General features: G+C 29.2%; 4 protein-coding genes across 4 annotated transcripts in view; all 4 read left to right on the top strand.

The window, feature by feature from the left end:
* The window catches only part of LOC109609377 (dopamine D2-like receptor), a 120,840-nt gene that overhangs the window by 50,967 nt on the left and 49,354 nt on the right, over positions 1-20,519 (top strand). The gene's annotated exons all lie outside the window — the stretch shown is intronic.
* Positions 13,379-14,030, top strand: LOC109609420 (uncharacterized). Its single transcript, XM_049970207.1, has 3 exons — positions 13,379-13,474; positions 13,543-13,615; positions 13,665-14,030. Exons 1-3 carry the CDS (start codon positions 13,420-13,422, stop codon positions 13,948-13,950), a joined length of 414 nt encoding a protein of 137 aa, XP_049826164.1. The 5' UTR covers positions 13,379-13,419; the 3' UTR covers positions 13,951-14,030.
* LOC109609419 (uncharacterized) lies at positions 16,752-17,342 on the top strand. Its single transcript, XM_049970208.1, has 3 exons — positions 16,752-16,811; positions 16,871-16,943; positions 16,992-17,342. Exons 1-3 carry the CDS (start codon positions 16,757-16,759, stop codon positions 17,275-17,277), a joined length of 414 nt encoding a protein of 137 aa, XP_049826165.1. The 5' UTR covers positions 16,752-16,756; the 3' UTR covers positions 17,278-17,342.
* On the top strand, positions 17,760-18,365 carry LOC109609421 (uncharacterized). The gene is made up of 3 exons (XM_020026080.2): positions 17,760-17,834; positions 17,900-17,972; positions 18,021-18,365. The coding sequence occupies exons 1-3, from the start codon at positions 17,780-17,782 to the stop codon at positions 18,298-18,300; spliced, it is 408 nt and encodes a 135-aa protein (XP_019881639.2). The 5' UTR covers positions 17,760-17,779; the 3' UTR covers positions 18,301-18,365.

The raw sequence follows: 20,519 nt of genomic DNA, 5'->3' as shown, positions 1-20,519 counted from the left end.
AAATAACCTGATAATGATTCTTATTACTAAGCGAAGAAAATTAATTAATAATTGAAAAAACAGTAATTTGAAAAGGATTTGTGCTGTTTAAAAAAATACTTACCTGACTTAGTTACGCCTAATTACTAAAGAAATAAATAATAATAATAAAATAGTTTGATGAGACTAGCAATGTTCAGTATTCAATGTATAGTGTATATTTCTGAATCAGATATTGTATACGTTGGCTTTAATATTTATATCAAATTGTGTAGACATGATATAGTATGGTGACATCTGGGTTTTGCAGGAATTAATTTTATAAGCCCAGATTTGTGTAAGCCTTTTAATCAACTTCCGACCTTATAAAGACTTTATGAAAATACATTATTACATAATCTCCATTCTATATTATGCAATATTTTACATAGCTCTCATTCTGATAATTAAAGCACTCATTCGTATAATTTTCCTAAAAAAAAAACAGAATCTGACCATGTTTCCCGTCATTATTTAAATTTTCTGGCTGTGTTGATAACTCAATGCTTTTATATCTGTAAAATATAAATTTGATTTACAGTTATCCCGTTACAGAAATATACACTGTAAATTAACAACGGGTGTTATTGCTTTTGCGGTTTTATACTGGAAAGCTGACATGAAGCTGGGAAATTATGAGGCCCCCGGAAAAAAGTGCGGCGGTTAAATTGATAACAACATTTATTATCTGAGTGAGAGAGACCATCCATTTATCAAATTTTCCAGATTTCGTTCTGATATTCTGATTATTATCAACCTTAATTATGTTTGTTGATTACACTTAAATTCGACTTTTATCGATTTACCATATTTTAGTTTACATATTAATTAACTGACACAATAAAATTATATATTTATTAATATTTTCCAGTTATTTATAGTTATCAGGGTATTGTGATTTATTATAACACCTTCATTACGTACTAAAACATGTAACTGAAACAATTTTTTCTTATCGCAACAATATTTTTGCTGGTACGCATTTTTTTGCATAATATCAAATATATTATGCACACTGGCATCGATATGCAAAATTATGTTCACGTTTTGTAACTAAAATTAATGACTTCTTTATTATTTGTCGTTGTACCATAATATTTTATAAAAGTAAGGCTTTATAATTCCAATTAAGTTTTTTTTATTTTACAACCGCGAGAATTTTAATATCCCCAATATATTAAAATACTCTCTTTATCAGAGAGCAACTTTTATTGATAAAAAAGTTCAAGGGCTTTAAATCTTGTTTGTTATATTTTTAGGTTTTATGTAAAAATCAATATTACATCTAAATTAGTTTGCATAGGCTAACAATTTTCTTAAATAACAGTTTTTAGATGTACTTTCTTCATTCTTCTGACGCATTCGCCATTTTTGGAACTTGATTATGGCATACTATCTACACATCCTCTAGTGGGGGTTATGTATGGATCTAAACGATACTTTTATGCTTTAATTAAATAATGACAGGGAAACTAAAATTCTAAAGAACTTTAGGATAATTAAGCAGAATCTTTTCCGCCACTGCGTAGGACTTTTAATGGACGACTGGGAATGTTTTTAATTACCGGTTTGTGTCAACTCGCATCCCCAAAGAACCTTTTTTATTGGATTGACAACTTTGCTTATTCATTACGCGAATACAACTACAAAAAATTGTAGCTTTTGAAATATGCCCGACTGTGAAAATAAATTTATAAATGGGAAGCTACGGGAAATTACTCAAATTCCGGGAATTGAATTATATAGTAATTTCTGGAAATGAAAAATTTATAAACAAGATTTGTGTGAATAATGAAAAATAAAATATTTTGTCGAACTAGTGACTACAATGGATCCGATGTAAATTAGCACCACCGGAATAATGTGTGATGTCTGTCCGACATGCAGCGGCTGTACCGGGTGCAAATGAGACCCTGTTCGTCCCGTTTCCCAGATATTTCGTGCGACACGATGGAAGTCGCCGGACCTACGTTCAACTGACCGACGGACGGTTGGCCCCAATTTGGAGTCGCGTCACTCAAGGTCCGGAACTCGGTGACCGGTCACTGCGAACCTATTACTATTGCCGCCACATTGTTAGGGCCTTATCATCGGCTGAACACAAGACATCCACCGGATATTGCCTATATTGTCTTTGGACCCCTTCTATATTATATTCTTTATGAACTATATACAATGTACAATGTCGGGTTCTACAAGTTTCTCCTTTACAAAACCCCAAGTTCTGATTTGAGAGGGTTCTTCACAGGGTTTCCAGCATCATCTTATTAACTATTTTTCTTTAAACTACCTAAGTATATTATATGTGAAAATATTCTCTTCATTTTAGACAAAAATTAAATCGACTGGTTCTTAAAATAAATGGGAACATGTCAAACATCAGCAAACAGTCATAAATTAATGGTGGAAACAAATCATTCCTTATCAAGTAATTAAAATCAAACGATACAATAAAATGAATCATTCGAATTGACATTTCAAAAATTTAAAACAATACTTAATGAAATATTTATTTAAATTAGATCTGTGTTTTTCAGATTTATAATGCCAAGCAAACAATTTTATCGCAATATTCCGGTACAACTAAATGAATCATGGTTTTGAAAATTACTCTACCTATTTTTGGGAGTAATTTTATTATTTTTGTTGTTTAGGACAACGCGCCTTTATCAAATTGTAAATTTTAATCGCTTTTACACGAAAAAAGCATTAAATTGTAGTGTTGTTTATGCTGCTTCAAAATTCAATAAAATAAATTGAAAACAATTTGCTTTGATAAATTAACGGACAGAATAGTAGCTAACAAAAAACGTAAAGTACAATTTTTCATAAATTCAGTCCGTTTTAACCAGTTTACAGCATCGTGTCTAGTTTATTTATTATAAAATAAAGAAAAACTATAAAGTCACGAACTTCATATTGTCTATGGCTCCGCATAAAAAATAATGTCTGTTGTATAGAACATAATTTTTTATACGAGTACAAAAGGGTAATGTTATGAAACTCAACGCCATATGCCTTCTTTATTTTATTAGACGTTACGTTATGAAAAAGATAATATTAGGGAATACAAAGTATGTGACAGTGTAAGAATATGATGTCTTGAAGCAGTTTTTAGTGCCTTTAAACAAGAAACTTTTTGAAGGTTTTCTAACAAAATCGTTGTCCACCGTCCGATCTCCCTTTTATCAAGACTCATTGCGAATTGTATTTTTCCTCTTCAGCATAAAACACGGATCGGGTGGGAGGTGGACAAATCTTGGATGTCGTCCGTATTATTTTTAGTTTGGTTCTGGCTAATCCCCGAACCTAAACTAGCCGGTCCATCGCACGGAAATCGAATCCGTTCCGTTATTCAATAACCCAACATTCGTAAAATATCATTCCCGGGGCCAATCTAATTTGTCGTAGCCGGTGTTGTATCGCCGGAAGTCACGGCACTGATATCTCCATCAAAGAGACAGACGGGTTTGGAAATTTCTTTGTTTTAGATTTTCCACTGTCCAATTACAAGGGACAACTCATTAAGCCGTGTGCTATTCAAGCTGTTCCACGCATCCATTAGGGGCCCTCGCAATGTCTGAATTTAATTGTTAATTAAAAATATTTTTCACTACTGTCACTAATTACTTTTTCGCCTTCTTTTATGGTGCCCATGTTAAATTTAATTGTTAGTTCGTGTCCGTCGTTAATAATGTGTAATAATACGGTTTTGCGGTGCTTCAATCCAACTAATAGTTCAATTGCGTTAAGAAGTGTGGAGTAATTCAATTAATTGGTATAATCGACAGCCAATGTAATTTCCCTTTCGTGTAAAACGGAAATTGTTTGCAAATTTGGGTACTCCATTTCATTCCTATTCATGATTTGTTTATGTACTAACTGTAAAAAAGAATGCAACACCTATCTATTGAAATATTATTGTTTTTTTGTTTTTTTTTTCTTCATATATTTAAGATATCTCATGAAGTGAAGAGAGGTTCCGGGGGACCAAGACCTACCAAAAAGCCACAAGATCTTCTTCTTAGATTATTGGCCCTAAGGGACAGGATGAGTTCAAAGTATACGAATTTATCGCCCTTTTTTGAACTTACTTCTACCAGCAAACCATAGACACCAAAGTAGTGACTGGTGTATGAAATAGTGGGATAAGGAATAGAATTACTTTGTGTTTAGTGACGAATCACGCTTTTGCTTAATCAATGGTCATGTGTTAGTAAGACTATGACGTGGAGACAGACGTGATCCTTCCTTTGCTGTGGAGGGTCATATTCATAACAGTGCTGATTTAATGGTGTGGAGTGTTATTGCTTATGGGGCAGGTCACCTCCAGTTTTCATTAGTGGCAATGTATGCCAGCGGTATGTGGATGACGTTTTGAAGTCTTATTTTCATCCCTACATAAGAAGAAATCAGGAACTACATTGAACCTCCCATGTGAATTTACTGCCTTAGCCACCCAGATCTTTTGACCTTTCCCCAATTGAAAATGTGTTGGCTATGATGGGGCGACGCTTAAGACATTTAGGGCGCTCTCCATGGACTCTTAATGAACTAAGACATCAGATTCTGTTCGTGTGGGATAAGATACCACAAGAATATATCGATAATCCCATTAGATGACGCGTCAATGTATCTATTCAAAGAGGGGGTCTGACCCATTATTAGGTTCTGACAATATATGTTTTAAGATTTTTGTTTAATTTTTTAATCAATTATTATTCTGTATTAGGTTAATATTTTTCTAAAAAAATGGAATAATTCAATTATATCTAACTGAAACAGTACTTTTTGATTAGTTTTGTCCTCTCCAAGTGTTGATACAACTTTTAAAAATATATTCTAGACAAATAACATAATATAAATGATATTTATGGAATTTAAAATTCTCCTTTGAAGCACAAACATCGTTTGAGGATAAAGTGAAAATAGGCAATACATATTAATGTGTCCCTTGTGACGTATATCCGACGGACGAATCAGAAAAATCGGCTGCATCGTGCAGTACCATAGTATCGAAACGTCTTCTTTATTCACAAGCAAGTTGTAATTAAACTAAAAAATGTACTTCAGTACTTAGATCTCGCATCTTAATTTTCTTAAGACTAAGGTTTAGGCGACGACTTACGTGGGCTATCTATATATATATACAAACTTTCAAACAGATTTACTTCTACTCACTGCTACGTAATATTCTCAGCGTTAACTTTATGAAAGTAGATTCACAACTGGAATGATTACTCTTTTACCTGTTCCATGCTGATAGCAACGGTGTAACGTTAAAAATTATTGGATGCAATAAAATGAACTTCAATAAAATTGCGCCGCATTTTTTTAAAAATACTTGAAATATATTAGTTTCGCTCCCGTCGAGTTGATTAAAATCTTTTAATGAAATTTTTTTATGATTTTGCTGATATGGTGCTACTGTTATACACCTCGAAATTTCCAAACGGTTTTGGAGAATTATCCAGGGTAAATATTGTTAGTGCATTTTCAATAAAACCCTTTGTTCTCTACTACATTAATATGTTTGATTTGAGCCCGAGCCTTAATAATGGTACAGCAATTTCGCCAACAAAACAAAACGCAGTTGGACATGGATGTTGTTTCTGGCCCACTCTATGTTGAAATTGTTCATTTACGTTAGTGTCGGGTGAAACAGTCCAAAACGTAAATAGTTCGGCTAAATAGTCCGTGGACCGACGTGATTTGTTAAAAAGCAAATTTTCAGCGGGAACTAATGGACCAATCGGTTCAGGTCGAAACGTGATCTCACGGACAAATTGTTCAGGATATTTTGCCAAGCCCGAATTTACATTTCCATTTAAATATTTAGTTAATTTCTCGAACGTCATGAAAAAGTGCGTCTGGGCAAATGTTTTTGCTCGTGCGTATACCTGGCAATTTAGTATAATCCGTCCCATATGTTGGCTTGATAACTCGCATAGACTTCGGAGAAATCTTATCAAACTTTCGCCCCAACTAACTTCGACACTTTAGTCAGAATATACAACTTCACCATTAAAATCCCCCGCCTAGATTTGACGCCTCCGTAACCCGAATTTTATACATAAACATTATAAAACGAAAGTTCCGAAATGGAATTTAAAGGCCCGTTCTTTGAACTATGAAAAGAACAACCGGCTCAAATGTGAGGAAAGGGTGCGTTAAACGAATTTTGAGCTGTACGAATTGAATATGCTGATTATAATGGCGTATTACGTTTAAATTCGTTTCAGTAATTTCATATTTCGATGTTACCGGCTTAGTTTAGACCATTATTGTGTGCCATAGAAATTTTATGGTCCAGCCACTATTGTTTCTGTTGTTTATTATTATGACGTATTGTATATTTTAATTAGTAAAATATTATTCCATTGTGTAATACTAAATAAACAGTTTTAAATTTGAATGGTTTGGTCTATTTCAAAATTATAATATATATTCCCCAAACAAAAAATATTCAATCATATTTTTTTTTTTTTTTTTTGAAAAAAATTACATTTTAAATGAACTCGTTGAAAAATATTAAATCACGATACTAAATTGTGATATGAGCAAAATAAATATTGTTAAGAAATTGATTGGAAGGAAATCTATTTCGTAACAAAAGGTAAGATAATAACTTAGCTTATTCTATAAAAATAAACTCAAATTTTTATGAATATGTTCAAAATTCATAACTTAAAGGAATAAATTTAATATATTTATTTAAAAAAACTATCTTCTAAATGGAGAGAGTAATCGATTAACTACAGGAGACTTCTTTTTAGAGTTTCCTAAAAATATATATTGAGCATTTTATAATATTAAAAAAGAAATTTTTATTAAATTTTACATAATTTGATCTCCGATATCTTCTAAATAGTAAGAAATAATTTTAAGACACATTTTTTGTAGAGCGTTCAATTTTCTACAAAAAATGTAAGTAAAAATTTTCTGTACGATCAAGTAATGGCTGAGATGAGGAGGACATTTTTGTTAAAATTGGGAGCTCATCTTTGGAGAGCATTTTGTAAAGGTGTCTACGAACTAATTTTTCAGTGAAAAAAGAAAAATAATAGATTTTTTTGACCCACTCTAATATATATGTCTAACCTTAATCCTAATATTTATTATAAATATTTTGTAGCCGACAACATCAACAAAAGTAATAGAACTATTAAGCTTTTAAAGAAATATATGTAATAAAATGTTCTAATGATATGATTAACTCTGGCTATATGTAGCGCTTTTATTTGTATCAATCACACCATGCATTACTTTATTTCACTTTGTCAATGTTTCGATATATTTAACATCAAAAGTCACATATAACAGTATATGTATTGTTTATTTAATGACCGTTCATAACAAATGTTGTACTCACAATAGGTAATAAAACATTCAGAATACATTCGAATCGATCAACATATGTAACATATTTGCTTGCAAAAAAGCAAATAGTTCCAACTGTATATATATTTTTTGAACCGTGTAAATATTTAAAACAATGTATATAAAATTGAAGCCAAATTTTTTTAGTAAAATTGCAATAGTAATTTAGTAATTACAATTCTATAATTCTTTAAAAAATGCACGTGAAGTGTGCTTTAAGTTTGTAATGAGTAAATTATATTCAGACTTTAATCCTTAAACGAGAATTCGTTAAAAACTTTTTTGTACTAAGAACTCTTTTTGTTTTCTATCGATATAATACCACTGATTTACTTTTTTTTCACGTTCCCTTTAAACTTTATCACTTTATGTCTGATTATTGAATAAATCCTCCGCATTTCTCAACCCACCGATTAAAAAGATATCAAAGCACAATTTAAAAGTATAAATTTTTCATTGGATGAATTTTAATATTCTCGCAGTCTTGCAAAAGCGGTACTTCTTGATAAACGTAATGATGAACCATAAATTGTATCATTAATTTTACAACAGTCTGTTCTTGTTGTTTAAGTATAAAATCCCCGTTAATATATTTAGTCCGAAGAAAGGAGTATAATTGAAGGATCCTGCGATCCGGCGGTGCACTTTTGGCGAAAGGGAATGGAATCTAACAACGCCATAAAAGCGTTTAATGTCCGGACGAAAGAAATAAAAAATGTGCCGGAGTTATTTCGCCCTAAAAGCTAGCACCGAAATAGTTATTGATGCGTTCCTTTTGTCGTGTACTTAAGAAAGTAGGTAAGAAATCGTAAAACAACAATTTTCCAACGTAATTCGGGACCGTTCAACGGGAACTTCCGCAGCAAGAAATATTTATTTCAGTAATTATGTGGGAGTTTATTTCCCTTTTAATGAATAAAGGTTCTTTTGTGTTGGGTTAATTTATTTTTCTATCTTATACTTTCTATTGGATAAAACCAATACGCTTAAAAAAAAAAACGACGGGGAAAATTTCTGTTTCGAATAGGAACGGGAGTAATGAGTAAAGTGAAAGCGTCTTGAGGATTTATTGGCGTGAAATTGAAACGAAACAAACAATGGGCGCACAAGAAGACTGCACTTCACGCTCAATGTAATGATAAAAGAAAATCTATACCGGGCCTTTTATAAGCACTTAACTATGCATGTTAATTTGGCAGGTCGTATACCAGTCTCGCCGTTGGAAAATGAGTGAGAAACGGGAGAAAAGAAGCGACAACGATCGATATTGGCAGGGTGGTTCGGTTTAATGTGCCCTTTGATTGGTCCCTATGGAGATTCGGTTTGTTGACAAATATTTATTTTGGATGAATGTGTCGTTCTGGTTCTCGGCCAAGGGTTTAGTGCACGGTCTATTTGGGTTAACGATTGCTAGACTGTTTTTAAGACGTCGCGAGATGTATAATCGATGCGAATGGAACCCTTAAAGTTAATCCACTCATTCACACCAGAACTATTTTCGTTTTTATTCTCGTTCTTTTTTTTTCTGAGCCTTTTACATTTTTATTGTAAATTATCCTATTGTAAAAGTCGTACAGTGTGTAACTTCACTTGAATTCATTAAATGGAAAATTAATATTCTTTAATTGCACAAAGTGATATTTCGGAGTTGCAGAGAATTTAATCAGTAATTAAATGGTGATTAAACACACTAATTAAATATAATAATTAAATCAATGGTATTATAATGCAAAAGAAAAGAAAGTATTTTTGAGTTTATACATTTATAGATACAAATTTGTGCATTTCCCAATTATTTGTTTTCTATTATTTAAAATCACTACTGACATTGTTAAAAATTATTTAATCAATGGACAAATAATAAGTATTATTAAAAAAAATAACAACTAGCTTGTTTTTTTTTCTGTTTTAAATCAATTAAAAAAATAATTAATAAAATAAATCAAAAATAATAATGTGTTAGTTTTATTTATTTTGCCAAAATTATATTATGTTATAATGAGATGGGTTAAATTTCAATTAATTTGTGATCCAATTTCGCTTTGACACTGAAAATTCTTCATTTAATTAATTTTGACGCTCAACAAAAACCAGTTAAAATTCTTCACCACAATAATCTCAACTGGTGGATGTAATTATTTATCAGGAAGTATCGACTACAATTTCATACAATTAAACGAGAGTGCATAATATCTCCACCATCTGAATGTATCATTTTGTTGGATCTATCGAAATGTACTGTAAATATTAACAATTTTAAGTGTAATGTTTGTCGCTATTAAATAAACATTATAAGTGCTACAAAATATGTTAATAATGAAATAATTGCATGATGTTACTCGTGTTTGATATTAAACACGAATAAAAACAATACAAATGACCAAAGTAAAACGTGCATTTAATATTACAAAAACATTTCATCATATAATTTTATTAAAGTATTGTTTTTCTTTAAATACTGTTAATAACGTCATTAATTAACATTTCGTTAACGGTATTACATCAAGGGAAATTAAAAAGAGTTCCCGTCTACAAGAAAGTTTGTAATAAATTCCCGTTTCAGGATTAAAGCAGACAAACTGTTCTGAATATGATTTGTTCATTGTAAACTTAAAACATTCTGTTCTTTCTAACATTACTTATTGGGTAAAGTTCTATAACAAATATATTTAATACAACTTAAAACATTACTTATTCATAACTTTTGTAATTAAAATTTTCGTCTCCCGGAGGTAGGTGAAAATCTGAAACCGTTTCAGTGAGTAAACACAATTTTCTGTAACGTTTAAAACACAAAGCAAAACGCACAACAATTCCAATTGCATAATTTATATGCCTCGGTCTCCGGCACATCTCGTTTTATTTCCATAATTGATACAGGATTGGAAGTGAATGCTTCTTCACTCGTTTACGCTGGATGCGGTTGTAGTTAATGTGTTGCTTAATAATGCAAACAATCTTTACAAATACTTCCTACTTTGCATTATTTATGGGGAAAATGAATGTACGTGTGTAGGTTTAAATGTTCCTGCATCAAGTTTATGTGTGCACATGGTGCAACTGGCTCACTTTATAATTATCACAATTGCGAATAACACGGGAGCTTTAAACGTGAGATTTATATGGTGTGTTTTGTCGACAACGTTATAATTATTTGCAAGTAAATGGCGTATACGAATTTTGCTAATATATGTCAAGAACATCAATATTTTAATACTTCGAACGAATGCTCGATGTATTGATTTTGTACAATTATATATTCCTTGTTGGTTTAAGATCGCGAAAAGGGAAAATTAGAGGGAATTATAAGCTCAGAGGAAGCAAAATGGGGAATCTGTGCATTAATTGTAGACTCCTTGAAACAAATTACTTGCATGGATGCCTCCATTTCCAGCCAGAGAAAAGGAATGTATTAAGTTCGCGATATCTTTGATCAACATTGGAATATAAACGGATTAAAATAATAATTTTAGGAAACTGTATCTAGACTAATAGTTTTTCTCATCTTCGTATCATTGACATCGCTTTGAGACGCTAATCGTGTCTAAAAATAGCTTACGTCAAAATTGACATGTCTCCTTTCATCAAGTAAAAGATAAAATTTCCTAGAATTACGTACACATGACGGCATGGCCATATGGCCGGAAGCACGGAGACAATTCGTTTGCCGTGCATTTTCTGCAGCAGGAATCCGTCTAAGCAAATAATCTCAAGGATGGGGAATACAAAAGGTGCGCTCGAGTGTTGTACATAATTATCCACCTGTAAATGCCACATTTCCATATTTTCTGCTAGCGCTTCTTGATTTCTGCCTTGCTCGGCGTTTATGCCTGTGAACAGCTATGGAAACATTTTCATAAGCCAGCCTATGTTTGAAATTTGTATTTGCTAGTTACAAACAATATCAGTCATATGCTATTATTTATTATTTATCTACCAAACATTTTTTGAATGTTGATATGCTATTATTTTATGCGTATTCATTCGCAAATATATCATTAGGGCAACGAAATATTCATAATGGTTTTTGTATTGATAACCTTCTTAATGAACAAATGCCAAACTTAAAAAAAATATTATGTTATGCTTATTTAAGCAATAAATGATCATTTCTATTAATATATTTATGTTGATATATAAAAATAACGATAAACATACACATTATCAATAATGGTTTGTTTTTCGGCAAATAATTTTTAATAAAACTTTAATAATAATCGACATAGGATATCCACTAATTAATGTTGTGCGTTTTACAAATAGTTAATTTGTATTTGTTATTAATGATCAATTAATTATTCTACGATTAATTGACTATAGAAGTAAAATATTTGGCTTACAATATATATAATATTCAATATGTGGGCTACAAATCTTATATTTGTTGTGTTTGTAATTTTGCAGATGTTTTTAGTATGTAAGTTTTTTTACAATATTAATGACATAATAATTAATATTTCATTTTGAAGCATCCGAGAGCCATTCCATTAAAATACTTGCTCCCGAATATCGAAATAATAAGGAAATAGAGCAAGTAGCTATATTAGGAATATTAATAAATAAAATCAAAACATTTTAGATACTATTTGAATACCATGAATGCAATTAATGATAAATACAACGAAGGAAAATTGGATAAGGATAATATTACCAATTACACAAACGTATGTGGAGATAATCATTTAGGTCAAGATGATCCATCAAAATATAAAACTCTTAATTTTATATTGAAAAAACCCACCAAAAAAATAACCAAAAATATAATGGGCAACGTGATATTTTCTAGTTGGTATAGTTATGATTATTCATTGATTCATAACTTCAGTTACTGTATGGAGAGAAACCTTTTTAAATAAATATAAATATAATATATTATTATTATTATCATAAACATTTGGGTTTCTTTCTTAATAAATATTAGAAGTTTAAATTTATGATTTAATTGTGAAGTTCTTACTTTTGTTGGGACGAAGGAAAACTAGACAAGGATAATATTACCAATTACACAAACATATGTGGCAATAGTCGTTAAGGTGAAGATGCCCCATCAAAACATAAAACTAAAAACATAAAGAGACACCTTAAATAAATATAAATATAATATATTATTATTATTATTATAAACATTTGGGTTTCTTTCTTAATAAATATTAGAAATTTAAATTTATGCTTTAATTGTGAAGTTCTTACATTTGTTGTGTCATATTTGTATCTAATAATATTTAATATTGAAGCTTCCGAGAGCCATTCTATTAAAATATTTACTCCTAATTATCGAAATAATAAAGAAATAAAGTAATTATATTAAGAATAATAAATGTCGAAGTATTTTAGATATTATTTGAGTACCATGAATACAATTAATAAATAAGTAGAAGGAAAACTAGACAAGGATAGATAATATTACCAATTACACACAACATACAACATATATAGTAATAGTCATTTAGGTGAAGAAGCACCATCAAAATATAACACTTTTGATTTCATATTGAAGAAACCCGCCAAAAATGACCAAAAACATAATAGACAAGGTGATATTTTCCAGTTGATGTAGTAATGATTATACACTGATTCACAACTTGAGTTACTGTATGGAGAAACTTAAAAATAAATCTTTATATTATTATAATGAACGTATTGTAAGATTGATTGGGTTTCTTTCTTAAAAAATATTAGAAATTGAAATTTATGGTTTAATTGTGTCCTTACTTTTATTATGACGTACTTGTATCCAGTATTAAAAAATCTATAATACAGCTATCATTTTGTTTTTAAACTGTTTATTATTCTATTATTTTGCTACCTAATTGCAATTATTTATAATTTTATAAAAAATACTGTTTTATATTTATATATGGTTTTGCCTTTTTAGCTATAATGACTAATAGGAAAATAATGATTACGGTATTAATTTATGAATTTTTAACTTTTTTAAAAATACTTTCTTTGTCAATTATATTTAGATTATGTTGCTATATAAGCACAATACTCATCGATTGACAATTCAGTGTAGTCAACATGTGGACTCAACTTACTCTATTTGTGTTTGTTGCTTTGCATATGGTTTTAACATGTAAGTTTACTTGCAATAATATTGAAAATAAAGTATTTCATATATAATTTTTATGTTTAATGTATTAGCTGCAGAAACGAATGGTTTGATTGAAAAACTGGAGCCTGAATATAGAGATCTCGACTATAACAAGGAAATAGGGTAAATAATTATGTAATTAAAACTATAAATTAAATCAAACGCATTTTAGATACTATTTAAGAATTGTGAATAAGATTAATAAAGAGTTCAACGAAGGAAAAATTGAAGAAAAAAAGATTAAAAAGAGGAACAAGGTATGTGGTAATGCCCATTTCGGTGAAAATGATGCAGCAATAAGTAAAACTCTTCGTCATCTATTGGCAAAACCAGCTGTAAAGCTCACCAAAGAGAGAATGGATTCACATACATTTTCCAGTTGGACGTTTTATCATCTTCCCACACTCCACAATTTTACTTATTGTATGGAAATTGGACTTCTTCCTGAAGAAAAGTAAGCATGGATAAAGTATATGTTAAGATACAAAATAATATCTGTTACCACTTAATATACGTAATAAATATTTTAAATTTGCAATTTATTGTTTACTTTTTTATCCCATTTGTTGCCTTTGATGAATTAAACATGAAGTCAAAAATTCGATATTCATTTTTGTTTTTGCAATTTTATTTAAAAATACTATAACAGTTTAATTCTAGTATATTTTTGTCTTTTTAGTTATAATTACTAATGGCAAACAGGGAAATAATTATATAATTAATATCATAAAATTAATCAAACGTATATATGATACCATTTAAGAACTATGAATAATATTAATAATGAATTCAACGATGGAAAGATTGAAGAAGAGAAGATTAAAAAGAGGACTAGTATATGTGGTGTTGCTCAAATCAGTAAATATGACCATTGTATTTATATTATATTTTAATTGGAAATACAAGTACATAAAATAATGGCCTGTTTGATACACGAAGGAACTAATGCTGTAAAACAATATCACATTGAAAAACTAAAAAAATCTGGATTTCAGATTTAGTGACAGACGAATTTGTGTATGATGATTTTGACTTGAAATCTTATTAAACTGCAAAAGAAATAACGTTTGTTGTCTTTATTGAACAACTATTTCATTTAAAAATAACTACCTTGATCTAAATTGTAATAAAAAAAATAAAACACATGTAATGTGATTGTAATAAATTGTAGGAACTATCTTAAGCCCCAAAAAAATTCTTGTCCTCAATCCTTCATCTAAATAGCAACAAAAACAATCAATAAACTCAACAATAAATTGTAAATCATAAAATTTATTAAATGTTTCAACAAATATTATTGTATATTTATCTACAATCATGTTTATTTTTTAAGAAGTCCATTGTCCATACAGTAAGTAAAGTTATGAAGTGAAGGAAGGTGATACACTCTCCAACTCGAAAACGTATGTGTACCCATCCTGTGTTAGGTAACTTCCACGGCGGGTTTTGCCAATAAATGATAAAGAGTTTTAACTATTGCAGGATCATCTTTACCCCAATGTTTATCCCCACAATAATATGTCTGCTTTTTAATTGTATCTTCATCAATTTTCCCTTCGTCGAATTTTTTTTAATAGTATTTATGATATTTAATTAGTAGCTAAAATACGTTCAATTTAATTTAGTTTTTCAGAAATCAATTACTTACTTCATCTCTTCATCATGATAATAAATTCGGTATTTAGGATTCAGTTTTTTAGTTAAATCAGTTCCTCGTGCAGCTTAAATATCAAATAAAAATGTTTATACATTCTTAAATTTCGTATGTATGATATAATAAACTTACATGTTAAAAACACCCGCAAAGCAATAATATCGAATAAAATGAAATATAAACCGACAAGAATTAATTATGTTTATATATGTAACATATACGAAGTCATTACAAATTATAATTGTTAAGAAACCGTTAAAAGACTAATTATTATTTTTCTATTAATAAATTTATATAAAAAGAAAAAGTATAAAAAACATTTTAATTAAAAATACGATGGCAAAAACACTTCCTTTATTTAAAAATATTTACAAAAGTTACCGAAATGTACATACTCCAAAACATAAAATATCCTTTTTTTATTTAATAGTTGTTGCTGTTGTTAAAGTTACTAGGTAAACTTAGCCAGTTCTTAAACTGACTGGATCATTTTTAAAGTAAACAAATTATTAGCTATTTTAATTAGAAACACATCCTTCTATAAATTAAGAGTTAGTTAATAGGGTAGCTATTAATTTTGATTATTATTGTTATAGTTCTGCCTTTAGTTATAGTATTAATTGCAAAATAATAATTAGTATATCTACTCATTATTTTTTCTTCTTTTAATATTCTTTTTTTTTTTGGGTATTAGTTATGCGATTATTCTGATATATAAGTAGAACAGATCGGTTTACTATTTATTGCATTCAATATGTGGACACTATTCCCTTTGGTTGTGTTTCTTTCTTTGCAGCTAGGTTAATAGGTAAGTTCAGTTTACTAGACATACTTAAATAAAATAAAATATTTCAATAATTTATATATTTGTTGCTTAAGCTGCAGAAAAGGTTAATTTGATTAAAGAAATAAATCCTGAATATCGAGATTGGGACTATTATAAAGAAATAGGGTAAATATTTATATAAGTAATGGCTTGTAATAAACCAAACGATTCTAGATACTATTTAAGAACTATGAATAAGATTAACAATGAGTTCAACGATGGAAAGATCAAAGAAGACAAGATTACAAGCCAGACCAACCTGTGTGGTGATGCGCATTTTGGTAAAGAAGATGCAGCAATAAGTAAAACTCTTCGTCATTTACTGACTAAACCCGTCGAGAAGATCACTAAAGCTAGGATGGATTCACATATATTCTCTAGTTGGAAGGCATATCACCTTCCTTCACTTCACAACTTTACATATTGTATGGAAAATGGACTTCTTAATAAATAAACACGATTGGAGAATTAGTATAAATATAAAATAATATTTGTTGAAAATTTTTTCTACTTCTGTGTTTGCTAATCATATGTACTATTTAATTCCTTTAAGTACCTACAATATTATTGAAATACATTTTCATACAATAAATAGAGTTTCATTCTAGGTCAATTATGCTTTTTTACATATATATGATAGTAAAATAATAAACATTGTAATTATAAGTATACTTATTCTTTTTACATTTTTAATATATTTTTTGTTGTTATTGGTCCAATTATTGTTCCATTATTTTACTATATAAGCAGATTTTTCAACCATTTAATAACTAGTGTATTAAGTATGTGGACTAAACTTACTTTAGTTGTGTTCATTGCTTTGCAGTTGTTTTTTACATGTAAGTTACATGTTCAAATTATAATTTATATTTATTTAAAAATATATCCGATGTTTAAGCTACACAAGGGGCAGAGGTAAATCGAAAATTAAAGCCTGAATATCGAGGATGGGATGGAGAAAAAGAAATAGCGTAAGTAATAACGTAATGAATGACTTGAAATGCAATAACCCATTTTAGATATTATTTAGTAACAATGAATAAGATTAACAAAATATTTAATGAAGGAAAGATTGACGAAGATACCTTAAAAAAGCAGACCAATTACTGTGGTGATTCCCACTGGGGAAAAGATGATGCTGCAATAAGTAAAACTCTTCGACATCTTTTGGCAAAACCTACTGAAAAGATCACCAAACATAGGATGGATACACATATATTTTCCAGCTGGAAGCTTTACGACTTTCCCGCACTTCATAACTTTACTTACTGTATGGAAAATGGACTTCGTGATAAATTGAAATAGATCCAGTACTGTTAGAAATCTATATTTATTTTCTCATTGAATAAATATTATGAAACCCCAACTTATTCTTATTTTTTCTTTGTTTTGTTATTTTATACATATGTCATACAAATGATTCTTTATATTACTTTCACATTGAACTATATTAGACATCTTAACCAATATCAATGTTTACCATATTAACAACCTTTAATTTATAGGAAGATTTGTTTTCCATTAAGTACAGTTTTGGAGTATGAACATTTCGGTAACGGCTTTGGGTATAAGTTTAAATAAAACCTCCTAAAATTTTTTGCCATCCTATTTTTAATTAAAATGTTTTACAGATATAATAAGGAACATATAACTTTTTTATAATTTTCTTTTTTATATGAAGGTTTATTAAAAAAATAATAATTAGTCTTTTAACGATTTCTTAACAATTATAATTTTTAATGACTTATATATGTTACATATATGAATATAATCAATTCTCATCGGTTTATATTTCATTTTATTCGGTATGTGGAATAAACTTATTTTAGCTGTATTTATGGCTTCGCAGGTGTTTGTAACATGTAAGTTTATTATATTATACATACGAAATTTAAGAAAGTGTAAACATTTTTATTTGATATTTAAGCTGCACGAGGAACTGATTTAACTAAAAAACTGAAACCTGAATACCGAGTCTTCTACTATGATGAAGAGATAAAGTAAGTAATTGGTTACTAAATAACTAAATTAATTCGTACGTATTTTAGCTACTATTTAAATACCATAAATACTATTAACCAAAAATACAACGAAGGAAAAATTGATGGAGATACGATTGAAAAGCAGACATATTATTGTGGGGATAATCATTGGGGTAAAGATGATCCTGCAATAGTTAAAACTCTTTATCATTTATTGGCAAAACCCGCCGTGGAAGTTACCAAACACAGGATGGATACACATACGTTTTCGAGTTGGAGGGTTTATCATCTTCCCTCACTTCATAATTTTACTTACTGTATGGACAATGGACTTCTTAAAAAATAAACATGATTATAAATAAATATAAAATAATATTTGTTGAAACATTTAATAAATATTATGATTTCCAATTTATTGTTTAGTTTATTGATTGCTTTTGTTGCTTTATACTATCTATTTAGATGAAGCGTTGACATAGAATTTTTTTGAGAGAACAAGAATTTGCTTAGGGCTTAAATAAATTTACAATTTATTAAAATCATATTACATGTGTTTTATTTTATTTATTACAATTTACATCAAGTTAGTTATTTCTTTTGTGGTTTAAAAAGATTTCAAGTCAAAATCATCATACATGAATTCGTCTGTTGCTAAACCTAAAACCTTTTTTAAGTTTTTCAACGTGATATTGTTTTACACCATTAGTTCCTTCGTGTATCAAACAGGCCATTATTTTATCTACTTCCCTTTATGTTATATTTTTATCCAGTAACGTCACATCGTTACATTAATGTAGTGATACCATAAAAATATACGGTTTTAAAAGATAAGTCGCGACAAATAGCAAAAATGTAGCGTTGTGCAGATACGTATATTATGATAGAGTTATCTAAAATAATGGCATTGATGTTTTTTCAGTTTCTAATGAATTTTTTTAGAGTTATCGGTTTGTTTGTTAATAAACTTATGTTTCTGCGTGACTTTGAAACTAATATATCTATTTAGTAAGAGTTTTCTTTGGAAACAGTGCTCAAATAGTTTTCACATTAGACCTAAAATATTCAAACGGAAAGACGGTTTTGAGTCAATAAATTCATATACCGACAAACTTCGTTATTTCTTTTCGGATTTTGAAAAGACGCGAATTTATTATGTAAAATATTAAATTTGAATTTGTGTTCGTTATTCTAGACGATGAAAGGAAAAGTTTGATAAAAGAATATGGGCCAACTTACGATCATGATACTGTACAAGTATCGAAAACTACACATGTGAACTCTGCAGCTTAAAATTAAAATATGAGTGAATGGCAACCATTTTATTTTTCAGCAGTATGTATATAGCGTATTAAAAGTAATTTCAAATTTCTTTATACCATATACTTTGTCGAGGGATGTTGTGGTTAAATTTTATTTTTATGAACCCTAGTATAATTATTTTGACATAAATATTAGAACTCTATCGGTAGTAAATACAGAGGCGGTTTTGTTAACTTGGTTTCCCGTATAACTATGCCAAGTTTAAAGTTAAGAACGCTCATACCAGTATAGAGAGAAACAGTAATAGCTCAAGTAAATTGAACGCAAAAAGGAAATTCCACCAGATCAAAGACCTATCCAAAACACACGATCGGGTTCAAGGCAGTCGAATTGGTTCCAAATACGTTCCACATGGATCGCATGTATCTGTGATACGACCCGATTTAATATATTTGTGCAATATTGAAATACATACATGTATATATGTATGAATTCGGAATTTATGCCGAAACGAGGTGCACGCAAGATACCTTTTTTTGTCCTGCACCACGTAATAAATTATGGATTTTCAGCGAAATTACTTTCCGATTGAAAAGTAAAACAGGCGGCGCAATAATGCTGAGTTCAGGATCTGGTGCAATAACGTATCCGGCCGCTTGTCATGCACATTCAAAAGGTCCATCAACATAACTGTTCTATTTGCGTTCACCTTTTCATTGAATCACGCGATTTTTTTCCGTTTGGCGGAGTTATTGGTTTTTTCACTAATTTAAGGCTGGCGAAAAAATTGCATGTTAGACGTTTTCGCAAATAATCTTTATACTGACAATAATTTTTATTTCAATTTTAAAATAAAACTGCAACTAAAATATTTAATTTTGATTTAAAATTTAATATTTGCAGTTTGATAAAAAATATTAAACGAAATTATAATTGAATATAAAATAGATCCAATTTAATAAAATATTTTTCTAAATTAAAAATATAATAAAAAATAATTTAAAAGTACAATTTATTGAAATGTAAGTTTCGTAAATCAATTTTAAAAACACAATAATATTTAAATAAAATGGTGGAATAAAGTATGGAATATTTATTTACTTGTTACAAATATTACTCTGGTGTATTCTTTTTTTTTTAATAAAAATCAATTTGGTATGGATAACAGTTATGGAATATTTTATTAATATTTACAAATAAATACCGTAAAATAATTTATAGTAAGTTTTAAAACGAAACTGAAATTAAGAAAAAATCAAAATCTTTAAAAAATAATCACTATTATATCTACATAAAATTTAATTT

This window comes from Aethina tumida, chromosome 7 (genome assembly GCF_024364675.1).
Source record: "Aethina tumida isolate Nest 87 chromosome 7, icAetTumi1.1, whole genome shotgun sequence".
Classification (NCBI taxonomy): Eukaryota; Metazoa; Arthropoda; class Insecta; order Coleoptera; family Nitidulidae; genus Aethina; species Aethina tumida.
The sequence above is the reverse complement of the archived record's forward strand: the minus strand, read 5'-3'. Positions and strand labels throughout refer to the sequence as shown.